At 45.6% G+C, this 11,612-nt stretch overlaps 1 protein-coding gene across 1 annotated transcript; it reads right to left on the reverse strand.

Moving 5' to 3' along the window:
* Positions 1–8,705: 8,705 nt before the first annotated feature.
* LOC106605684 (trypsinogen-like protein 3) lies at positions 8,706–10,561 on the reverse strand. The gene is made up of 5 exons (XM_014201575.2): positions 10,385–10,561; positions 9,788–9,962; positions 9,396–9,652; positions 9,152–9,285; positions 8,706–8,927 (listed from the first exon to the last, which is right to left on the reverse strand). Exons 1-5 carry the CDS (start codon positions 10,425–10,427, stop codon positions 8,742–8,744), a joined length of 795 nt encoding a protein of 264 aa, XP_014057050.1. The 5' UTR covers positions 10,428–10,561; the 3' UTR covers positions 8,706–8,741.
* Positions 10,562–11,612: the final 1,051 nt, after the last annotated feature.

An 11,612-nucleotide genomic window follows, 5' to 3' on the forward strand; every position in this document is an offset into this window, starting at 1 on the left:
TCTGTGTGTGTGTTTCATTTCTGTGGGTCTCTGTGTGTGTTCACTGTTAGTGTAGAGGTATAGGCCGACTCGGCTGGATTCTGTGAGCTCTGGCAGGTTGCCGTTGTACTGTGGGCTTCTGGTTCTATCAGCAGGGATGTTGTCCCTTCTTCCATCTGCCAAGCATCCATTAGGAAATTACACTGACCTGCAGAATGGGAAGGATTTGCGTTTAGAACATTGAGAGAATGAGGGGGGAAGGACTGAGATGAGGCTCTAAAATGTGTGTGTGTGTGTGTGTGTGTGTGTGTGTGTGTGTGTGTGTGTGTGTGTGTGTGTGTGTGTGTGTGTGTGTGTGTGTGTGTGTGTGTGTGTGTGTGTGTGTGTGTGTGTGTGTGTGTGTGTGTGTGTGAGCCAATCATCAAATTGAATTAGCTTTTTTTCTATTTACTTTGGTTTACAGTGTGTGTGTCCACCTCTAGTGCTTTTTGCTTCAGTATTGTCACCAATGTTATTGTGTATCATCTGTGTAACCATGCCTACCCTGGCCCTAAGGCTCTAATACGGACTGAGTTTAGCTACAGTGGCGCTAATCTGATTTAGCCATTTACCATCAGCCTATTGAGAAATGACAGCCACTGTCCCTAGCTCATAGCCTAGCCGCTACAGCGTCTCAGTAACGGTTGGCTAACAGCCAGTCCACACAAACACTCACACACACACACACACACACACACACACACACACATACACACTGTGCTGAGACACCACTGCCAGAGCAAACTAAAGACGGAGATGACTAGGGATATATAGAATGATAGAGAGACAGAAGGAGGGTGAAGGGGATGGAGGAGAGAGAGAACGGGACAGAGAAGGTTATGGATGAGGGAGGGATAGATGGAGGGAGAAGTTATGGAAATCGACAGAAGAATCAGGAACTGTCATGAGAGGAAATGAAGGAGAAGAGTGATTGGCCATCCAATGGATAAAGAAGCTGTCTTGTTTAAGGATGTCATAAATTAGCATTGAGTCTGCTGTCTACTCTGTTGCAAATAGCTGAGTTCAATAAATAAAGAGAGATGGAGGGAGGGAGAAGAGGAGGAAGGGAAGGGAGAAACAAATAAAAATAATGAAATGAAGGGCAGTAAATTTTCTCGTATCTCCTTCACCTCCAAGGTTTCATATCCTGTGTGATCTGATTTTGAGTGTGTGTGTGTTTTCTGTTGGTGTGTACACGTGTCAGTAGTGGTGTGTTTTCTGTTGGTGTGTATACGTGTCAGTAGTGGTGTGTTTTCTGTTGGTGTGTATACGTGTCAGTAGTGGTGTGTTTTCTGTTGGTGTGTATACGTGTCAGTAGTGGTGTGTTTTCTGTTGGTGTGTATACGTGTCAGTAGTGGTGTGTTTTCTGTTGGTGTGTATACGTGTCAGTAGTGGTGTATTTTCTGTTGGTGTGTATACGTGTCAGTAGTGGTGTGTTTTCTGTTGGTGTGTATACGTGTCAGTAGTGGTGTGTGTTTTCTGTTGGTGTGTATACGTGTCAGTAGTGGTGTGTGTTTTCTGTTGGTGTGTATACGTGTCAGTAGTGGTGTGTGTTTTCTGTTGGTGTGTATACGTGTCAGTAGTGGTGTGTGTTTCTGTTGGTGTGTATACGTGTCAGTAGTGGTGTGTGTTTCTGTTGGTGTGTATACGTGTCAGTAGTGGTGTGTTTTCTGTTGGTGTGTATACGTGTCAGTAGTGGTGTGTGTTTTCTGTTGGTGTGTATACGTGTCAGTAGTGGTGTGTGTTTTCTGTTGGTGTGTATACGTGTCAGTAGTGGTGTGTGTTTTCTGTTGGTGTGTACACGTGTCAGTAGTGGTGTGTGTTTTCTGTTGGTGTGTACACGTGTCAGTAGTGGTGTGTGTTTTCTGTTGGTGTGTATACGTGTCAGTAGTGGTGTGTTTTCTGTTGGTGTGTATACGTGTCAGTAGTGGTGTATTTTCTGTTGGTGTGTATACGTGTCAGTAGTGGTGTGTTTTCTGTTGGTGTGTATACGTGTCAGTAGTGGTGTGTGTTTTCTGTTGGTGTGTATACGTATAAAAAAAAATATATATATATATATATATATATATATTTTTTTTTATAAATCCCTTCTTACATCAGCTGATATCTCAAAGTGCTGTACAGAAACCCAGCCTAAAATCCCAAACAGCAAGCAATGCAGGTGTAGAAGCACGGTGGCTAGGAAAAACTCCCTAGAAAGGCCAGAACCTAGGAAGAAACATAGAGAGGAACCAGGCTATGAGGGGTGGCCAGTCCTCTTCTGGCTGTGCTGGGTGGAGATTATAACAGAACATGGCCAAGATGTCAAATGTTCATAGATAACCAGCAGGGTCGAATAATAATAATCACAGTGGTTGTCGAGGGTGCAACAGGTCAGCACCTCAGGAGTAAATGTCAGTTGGCTTTTCATAGCCGATCATTCAGAGTATCTCTATCGCTCCTGCTGTCTCTAGAGAGTTGAAGACAGCAGGTCTGGGACAGGTAGCACGTCTGGTGAACAGGTCAGGGTTCCATAGCCGCAGGCAGAACAGTTGAAACTGGAGCAGCAGCACGGCCAGGTGGACTGGGGACAGCAAGGAGTCATCAGGCCAGGTAGTCCTGAGGCATGGTCCTAGGGCTCAGGTCCTCCGAAAGAAAGAAAGAAAGAAAGAAAGAAAGAAAGAAAGAAAGAAAGAAAGAAAGAAAGAGAGAGAGAATTAGAGAGAGCATACTTAAATTCACACAGGACACCTGATAAAACAGGAGAAATATTCCCGATATAACAGACTGACCCTAGCCCCCCGACACATTAACTACTGCAGCATAAATACTGGAGGCTGAGACAGGAGGGGTCGGGAGACACCCCCGGACAGGGCCAAACAAGCAGGATATAACCCCACCCACTTTGCCAAAGCACAGCCCCCACACTACTAGAGGGATATCTTCAACCACCAACTTACCATCCTGAGACAAGGCCGAGTATAGCCCACAAAGATCTCCGCCACGGCACAACCCAAGGTGGGGCGCCAACCCGGACAGGAAGATCACGTCAGTGACTCAACCCACTCAAGTCACGCACCCCTCCTAGGGATGGTATGGAAGAGCACCAGTAAGCCAGTGACTCAGCCCCTGTAATAGGGTTAGAGGCAGAGAATCCCAGTGGAGAGAAGGGAACCGGCCAGGCAGAGACAGCAAGGGCGGTTCGTTGCTCCAGTGCCTTTCTGTTCACCTTCACACTCCTGGGCCAGACTACACTCAATCATAGGACCTACTGAAGAGATGAGTCTTCAATAAAGACTTAAAGGTTGAGCCTGAGTCTGCGTCTCTCACATGGGTAGGCAGACCATTCCATAAAAATGGAGCTCTATAGGAGAAAGCCCTGCCTCCAGCTGTTTGCTTAGAAATTCAGTAGTGGTGTGTGTTTCTGTTGGTGTGTATACGTGTCAGTAGTGGTGTGTGTTTTCTGTTGGTGTGTGTTTTCTGTTGGTGTGTATACGTGTCAGTAGTGGTGTGTGTTTTCTGTTGGTGTGTATACGTGTCAGTAGTGGTGTGTGTTTCTGTTGGTGTGTATACGTGTCAGTAGTGGTGTGTGTTTCTGTTGGTGTGTATACGTGTCAGTAGTGGTGTGTGTTTCTGTTGGTGTGTATACGTGTCAGTAGTGGTGTGTGTTTTCGGTTGGTGTGTATACGTGTCAGTAGTGGTGTGTGTTTTCTGTTGGTGTGTATACGTGTCAGTAGTGGTGTGTGTTTCTGTTGGTGTGTATACGTGTCAGTAGTGGTGTGTGTTTGTGTATGGATAGTAGTGATGGTTCATCTGCGCATCCAGCCAAGCTGATGCGGTGTCCATTAAAGATCAAATAGACATGAAAGCAGCCTGTAAAGACATGCTCTCCAGCTACCAGACCTTCATCACTGACATGTACTGACAAGCAAGCCAACAAGCACTCCCCTTTGAGAAGAAAAGTGGATCCATAGCATTAAGCTGTAAGCATGTTTAACAGGTCAGTTTGCTGCTGACAACTGAGCTTCCCCCACTGTCCAACTTCCTCATTCTGGGCTCCAACAACTGGTCCTCTGCTTCACAACACACGTGACCGCGCTCCATGACAACGCTTCAACCATTTGAGCTACCCAAAAGGTACCAATTGGATAGCTTGTATAGCTCGGCGACATTTCAAGCTAGCTGTGGAGTGAGTTTACGCCACGCTCTGTAAACTCCGTTACACATGCAACACATATACATCCAGGGTAAAGGCAGGCCATGACCGGGGCATCCCACACAGGGCTCACCTTAAACAGGTCGAAGAGCGATGAAGGCCCCCCCCCCCTGGGTGTCTGAGTCAGCTAGTCCGTTAGCGCTAGAGAAGAGAAGTGAGAGGTGGAAGGGAGGAGCTCGAGAGAGGGGGAGAGATGGAGGCCTGGAGGAATAGGAGCAGCTGTGTTGTGTGTACCTCTGTGAGCTCCTGTACACGCTGCAGGCTCCCCCCCCCCCACTGTCTGACTGTACCACAGCAGAGCAGGTGTCTGGAGAGCTATTACACAGAGAGACAGACACACACACGTACACAGAGAATCATACTTGAATGATTTTGTGTTGGTATTCACACGCACTCTCACACATACACAGTCAATTACTCCAAGGCACACTCCTACACTGTCAGCGTGTGATCATTAGTATGTTTGTTCGGACATGGCCAGTAAAATGTGTAGGGAAATGAAATGGCTGACATTCCTTGGGGCTTGTTCAGCACAGCTGTAATGAGGGGCTTCTGAGCCCTGTGTTTTAGAGCTCCATTCAATCTGTTGTGCTGAAGATCTGGCTACAGCACGATAGAAATCTAAAATCCAAGTTCCCTGTGTCAGCGGAGACTACATTCACGCTAAACGCTGCATGTGTCAGCTCAATCAGAAATTAACTTTCAATTTAAATCGTGCTATAGCGCTGAACTTCGGCGATACGGATTGAATCGAGCCCTTATTCTAATACTCTCTGTTGCCTAGCTGCCAACTCTCTCACCCAGTAAAACAGTCAGTAAAACAGTCAGAGGTGGATCACGGCGTCACACACACACAACACACACACACACACACACACACACACACACACACAACACAACACACACACACACATACTGGTGATGGGGATTGAAGGTACTGGTATTTCTCCTGTAACTATCCTCTGAGCCTCTGCTGCCATTAGCCTTATCAGACCTGTCTACTTTAGTTGATGGTGGATGTCTGGTCCTGGCCCTGGCCCTGGTCCTGGCCCTGGTCCTGGCTCTTCCTCTGCATCTGGGGAGTCTCACACACCAGGACCTGCAGTGTGTCTGGAAGATGAAGCATGACCTCTGAGTGTGTTTATGTGCTGTACATGATTAACTCCCCCCTCCTCTACCCTGGCACTGCTGGTCTGTGTCTGCCTCCCATACTGCCCTGCCATGCATGCACACAGGGAGACTGGGTACAATGCTGGGCTCATGGCCAGGTGTTCACAACACCGCCTGTTTGTTATGCTGCTGTTGTACTGTTCTGTTGTTTTTAGTCTCCATGTGGGAACGTGTGGCCCCAGGTACAGTATTCCTCTGAGCAGTATAGCTACACACACTGTCACACAGCCAGATTGGAAAAAAACAGGAAAATAGACAATTCAAATTTTACAGAAATAAAGAGAATTGTGTAGTCCTGGCAACAGAGGGGTGTAAGTGTTTATCCCAGTGTGGGATGATTGCAGTAGGACGGGGAATGGCCTCCCCATGGGGTTTCAGTCTTTGTAGTGATGTTCTCTCTCTCTGAGCTCTAGCACCACCGCCATATCTGTGATCTCCCCAACACACTGGCATCAATACTAATGCATTATCACTGGCAATACCCGTGTGATGTTTCTCTCTCACACAAACACAAACACGCATGCATACACACATGCACTCGTACACACACAGCCTCACAAATACACTTGATACTAGTCTATACAAATCCATTACTACTGAATGCGTAAGTCTGACCTCAAATACACATCAATACAAATGTATTATTATGAACACACATGTACCATATCTATCTATCTCACTCACTCACTCACTCACTCACTCACTCACTCACTCACTCACTCACTCACTCACTCACTCACAGGTGCACTATCCCACACATACTGTACACTATTTACCACAGACATATCCAGTCAGGGTGCTCCATCACTCCCTCTGATTAAAAGCAGGTGGAGGGGGCTACATTAGAGGGATGATGAGATGGGCTGGAGCACTCACTTCCTGCACTCTCTAACCATGATGGCGAGAGGGAGAGAAAAGAGAGCGAGGGAGAGACAGAAACAGAGGTTATTAATCAGAGTTAATTTACTTAGTTAATTCCTCCATTAGATGTATTATCCCCACCCCCCCACCCCACCCCCCACACACACACACACACACACACACACACACACACACACACATACACACACCCCTCCCCCTCTCTCTGTTTGCTATTAGCTCGGTATCATTAGAGCACTCGAAAGTCATTTTCCCCACTGATGAGTCCCGTGTCTCTACTAGGCAATGGGGACAGATTTGGAGAGATTGAGTTTTTATGCTCCGTTGTCTCTTATAAATGAGTAAAGCCTTTACACAGACACTCTGCTTTCAGTTAATGGGTGTGCGATACACACTGAGGCACACATGACGGCACATAGCAAGTCACACAGAGTAAATACCACGTGTAGAGTCACTATGACATTACTGTGATTTTTCTTATCGCAGTGTTGAGTCCGTTCATTTATCTATGCCACCATACTCTGAGACTTCTCTGTGTCTACTTTTAACCCCCCCCTCTCTCTCACTCTCACTCTCTATCTCTCTCGCTCTCTCTCTCTCTCACTCTCTCTGTGACTTCCTCTCCTTCTTCTTCCAGGACCATGAGTTTGTTAGGTGTCATAGGAGAATGTTGGGAATGTAAGCCTCTGATGAGCGATAGGAACAGTTTGCCAGGGAGAGGGAGATTGATTAATCAGTGTAGATGAAGAGGAGGAGACTGGTAAAAGAAGGATTTTTAAGCCTTGAGACAATTAAGAAATGGATTGTGTATGTGTGCCATTCAAAGGGTGAATGGGCAAGACAAAATATTGAAATCCCTTTGAACGGGATATGGTAGTAGAGGCCAGGCGCATCAGTTTGAGTGTCTCAAGAAGTGCAATGCTGCTAGGTTTTTCACACTCAACATTTTCCTGTGTGTATGAAGAATGGTCCACCACCCAAAGGACATCCAGTCAACTTGACACAATTGTAGGAAGCATTGGAGTCAACATGGGCCAGCATCCCTGTCAAACACTTGCGACACCTTGTAGTGTCCACGCCCCGACAAATTTAGGCTGTTCTGAGGGCAAAAGATGCTGCAACTCAATACTAGGAAAGTGTTCTTAATGTTTTGTACACTCAGAGTATATCTGCTCATATTACATATTACCTTATCTTTACTATAAACATCTCTCTGTTTAGCTAGTGCAGGAACAATGCTTACCAACAGCACTGAAAGGAGTGAGGGAGGAAGAGAGGACAGACTAATTGCGAGAATTTATAGTATGATGGAGGGAAGAATAGAGGGTAAATGAGTGTGGGGGCGTGAGAGGGGGAGCGGGCACATGGATACAGACAGAAGGGCAAAGTATATTGTACTGTAAACAGAGTAAGAGATGCTTCTATAGGTTGTTTAACCTCAGTGTATTAGCGACGGAGCAGAGTGGAATGGAGTACAGGAGAGACCAAAAACATGGAAAGAGTCAGAGATCTCAGAAACCTAGAGGAAAGGAGGAGGGAAAGGGTGTGGGAAAGGGTGGGGGAAAGGGTGGGGGAAGGAGGAGTAACCTGAAATGGGGAACATGGAGGAAGAGGGGAAAGGAGGGGGAAAGGGTGGGGGAAGGAGGAGTAACCTGAAAGGGGGAACATGGGGAAAGGAGGGGGGAAGTGTGGAGAACAGATGGTGAAGGGGCTCCAGTGTTAGACTGAGTGTCAGTGGGCACAGCTGTCAGTCATACAGTGTGTGTGTGTGTGTGTGTGTGTGTGTGTGTGTGTGTGTGTGTGTGTGTGTGTGTGTGTGTGTGTGTGTGTGTGTGTGTGTGTGTGTGTGTGTGTGTGTGTGTGTGTGTGTGTGTGTGTGTGTGTGTGTGTGTGTGTGTGATATTTAGCTTGCACGCAGATCTAACCTTGCAAAGAATGGCAGTCTCATTTCACCTGTTCTCACATCATATCATCTCAACCACTCTCTCTCTCTCTCTCTCTCTCTCTCTCTCTCTCTCTCTCTCTCTCTCTCTCTCTCTAACTCTCTCTCAATCCTTTTTTCATTGATTGTGTGGCGCTTTAGTGCTCAAATGGACTGCTATTAGTCTACATTCCCATCTGCTGGTGATCAAAAGAACTACATATCCCAGGAGAAACGACTGCATGGTTGGAGGATTTATCTTCAGGAAAGACACTTTGGGGTGTCCAATTCCAATTGTTTGGAGAAGTAAACTAAGTAACTGAGAAATTGAACTTCCTGCAGACTTTAGTATTTTTTCTACATGGTAAAATATGTATGTGTTAATATGTGACATGTTATAGCCAAGAAATCTCTCAGAGGTTTGTGATAGGCCAGTATTATTAGTCTATGTTGCCCTCTGCTGGGGAATTAAAACAACGCATGCCGGATATGATAGAATCAACGGGGCAGGTGAACAGAACATTTCAGTACATATTACTTTATTGTTTTTCTTTTCAATCACCATGTTGTAGCTGCTGCTGCGGTGGTCCACACAGGTTCAGGTGTAGGATCAGGGGTGTTCATGACGTCACTGATCCAGTCAAGGTACAAGCACAGGCGGGTGTACAAACCAACGTCAGAAGAACCGGACCAGAACAACCCCTGTAGCTCACCCCCACACACCACAGTACTGCCCTGGTCAGACTGAGAAAGAGAAAGAGAAAGAGAAAGAGAAAGAGAAAGAGAAGAGAGAGAAGTTAAAAGTACACATAGAGAACTCTCAGAGTATGGTGGCACAGTGAAATTAAAGTACAAAGGAAAATCTTGATTAGCTCGTTGATCATAATATTCTCTTACACATTTCCAATGCAACAGCCAGAGATAAAAATAGAAATGTTTGCAAAGCACTGTTCTGTTGATGTACTGACCAGGCAGTTGTCGGTTGAGATGATGGTTTTAGCACAGAAAGCGTGTTCAATCCAATAAAGAGGAAAGGCTATCTGGCACATCTTGACCTCAATGACCCGCTGTGTTTCACACTTCAGGATTAGTTTGGGCTCGTCTGTATGGAGGGACAGACATAGGGACTCATGGGAGTTTATTTGGTGCTTATCTATTCCTTTAAATTGGGTTGAGGCATGTAGCCCTCCCCTGGCTTTATGGTCCACTCACCCTGTCCCGGTACGGTGGAACCCCAGCCGCTGACCAGACACTTCTCGTGGAGCTGAGTGCAGCGTGTGGGTAGGGCTACGGGCATGACATGCTGAGTGAACCGTGCAGGCTCTGCCAGCTTCACCATTGCCAGGCTGTGTGAGGGGCCTCGTGCGTACGGCTCGTGCTGCACATATCTGGCCACCCCAATGTGTTGCTCTGTCCCTTCCTCCACTGTCAGGTCATGCTCCCCCAGAGAAACCATAGTGTGGCCAGGTCTGAGGAGGAGGAGGAGGAGGAGGAGTGGAATAGAGTAGAGTAGAGTAGAGTAGAGTAGAGTAGAGTAGAGTAGAGTAGATGGGCTGCATGCATTTTACACTGATTTCAAGAAAGAACAAAGGGGGAATACCTACTCGACAAAGCAGTTCCAGGCGGTAAGCACCCACCACTCGTTGATGAGGGCACCACTACACCTTTCTTCCCCATACCAGCCCACCTCAGTGTTCCACAGGTAGACCTGCCAGGGTCTGGAGTGGGGTTGGCAAACTTCCTGCAACAACGCCCCATCCTCCTCCACTGGAACAGCCGCTAAATAAGAGAGAGAGAAATGGTCATAGTATAGATGAGTGTACAAAACATTAAGAACACCTTCCTAATATTGAGATTCACCTGGTCAGTCTATGTCATGGAAAGAGCATAATGTTCAGTACACTCAGTGTATTTTACCTTTATTTAACTAGGCAAGTCAGTTAAGAACAAATTCTTATTTTCAATGACAGCCTAGGAACAGTGGGTTAACTGCCTTGTTCAGAACGACAGATTTGTACCTTGTCAGCTCGGGGATTTGATCTTGCAACCTTTCGGTTACTAGTCCAACGCTCTAACCACTAGGCTACGCTGCCGTATTTTCTCCCTCCCTAACCTGTCTCTAAAAGAAGGTATCATTCTTCATGCTCTTGCATTGCATAACTGTCTCATGATACTGTAGATACTGTGTATTACGGTCTTACCTGCACACCCCAAAGCCAAGGTCAGCAGTAGAAGCTTCATCATGTCTTGGTCTCTGTATGAGACTCTGGGTTTAGTCTGGTTCTTTTATACCTGTGTATCTGTGCCTCTAGCCTTTAGATCTCTGGGAGTTGACTGCCTGGGCTGCACCTGTGCTTTGTTTTCCTGGCACTTCTCTCATGTCTGTGACTGGATAGGTATGGTGCGACTATAGGCCCCCATTCAGTCAATTACAGATTTGTTTGTAATATCATTTTTTTTTTATTGTACATACAGATGTAGGATCTTCATTTCAGCCAGTTTTCTAAAGCAAGAAAACAATCCTGCAGCAACAGAACATGTGAATTATTATGTGCATTATAATCAATGGACATTTTTGTAAGGGTTGATACAGGGAAAATCTGGGAAAATCAAGTCTGAAATTTCTAGGTGGAGATTAAATACTTCAGGAGCCTTTTTAAACCTCAAATACACAACAAGCTCTCCTGCAGCGAGGTGATCAAATTAAGATCCTACATCTGTGTAAGAGCATACAATTTACAACTTTTGACATAAGTACAAATATACAGTATATGTTTTTTACATTATTAAAACAACAAACATCAAAGCAAAAACAAACAAACAGAACAAAAAACTTAAGACCCTTTAATTTAAAACATGTTGGCCCTTTTGTATGAGACGCATGTGTTGTTCTTTGTAGTACAGGTGCTATGTCCTTCTACTGTCACCATTGGGGGGAAAAACGAATAAACAAGAGAGATAAGGCTACTCATATAATTCCGAGCATTTAGAGTTAATATTTCACTGTGATGAAAGTACTCCGTGGGATCTACCATTACGTAACCCCTTGTATCAATGTGCAGTGCCCTCATTTTGTAATATCAAGTGAAGCTATTCATTAACTGTGGTTTGATTACTAAGCGAAAGTAGCAATGTGGCCTTGTGAGACAGATAAAGTTGGGAGAGAATTGGGAAATCAAGATGGGGAAACGTAGGTACTCAGAAGAAGCCTACTCAGGGATTTGAGGTATTTAGTTTGAATACATTTTGAGTCAGTTTGAATGAATCGTAGACTGAGGCTCCATCAGATTGGCCAAATCCCTGCTAGTATATCACAACCCTGAGAAAAGATGAACTAACAGTTCAAGATGTTCTTCTCTGTGCTCTTGTAGCTCCAGGCTCTTACATCTTCAGTGAACATGATCATATTTGAGGTAAAAATGTTTTATT

Source organism: Salmo salar, chromosome ssa05 (genome assembly GCF_905237065.1).
Source record: "Salmo salar chromosome ssa05, Ssal_v3.1, whole genome shotgun sequence".
In the NCBI taxonomy this organism is placed as follows: domain Eukaryota; kingdom Metazoa; phylum Chordata; class Actinopteri; order Salmoniformes; family Salmonidae; genus Salmo; species Salmo salar.

What these genes read in the sequence shown, in the direction of transcription:
- LOC106605684 (XM_014201575.2), bottom strand. Translation starts at nt 10,427, where the DNA reads ATGATGAAGCTTCTACTGCTGACCTTGGCTTTGGGGTGTGCAG. An exon ending in CTTGGCTTTGGGGTGTGCAG is followed by an intron (nt 9,963 to 10,384) that starts GTAAGACCGTAA and finishes TCTCTTATTTAG; the next exon opens with CGGCTGTTCCAGTGGAGGAG. An exon ending in GCCTGGAACTGCTTTGTCGA is followed by an intron (nt 9,653 to 9,787) that starts GTAGGTATTCCC and finishes CCTCCTCCTCAG; the next exon opens with ACCTGGCCACACTATGGTTT.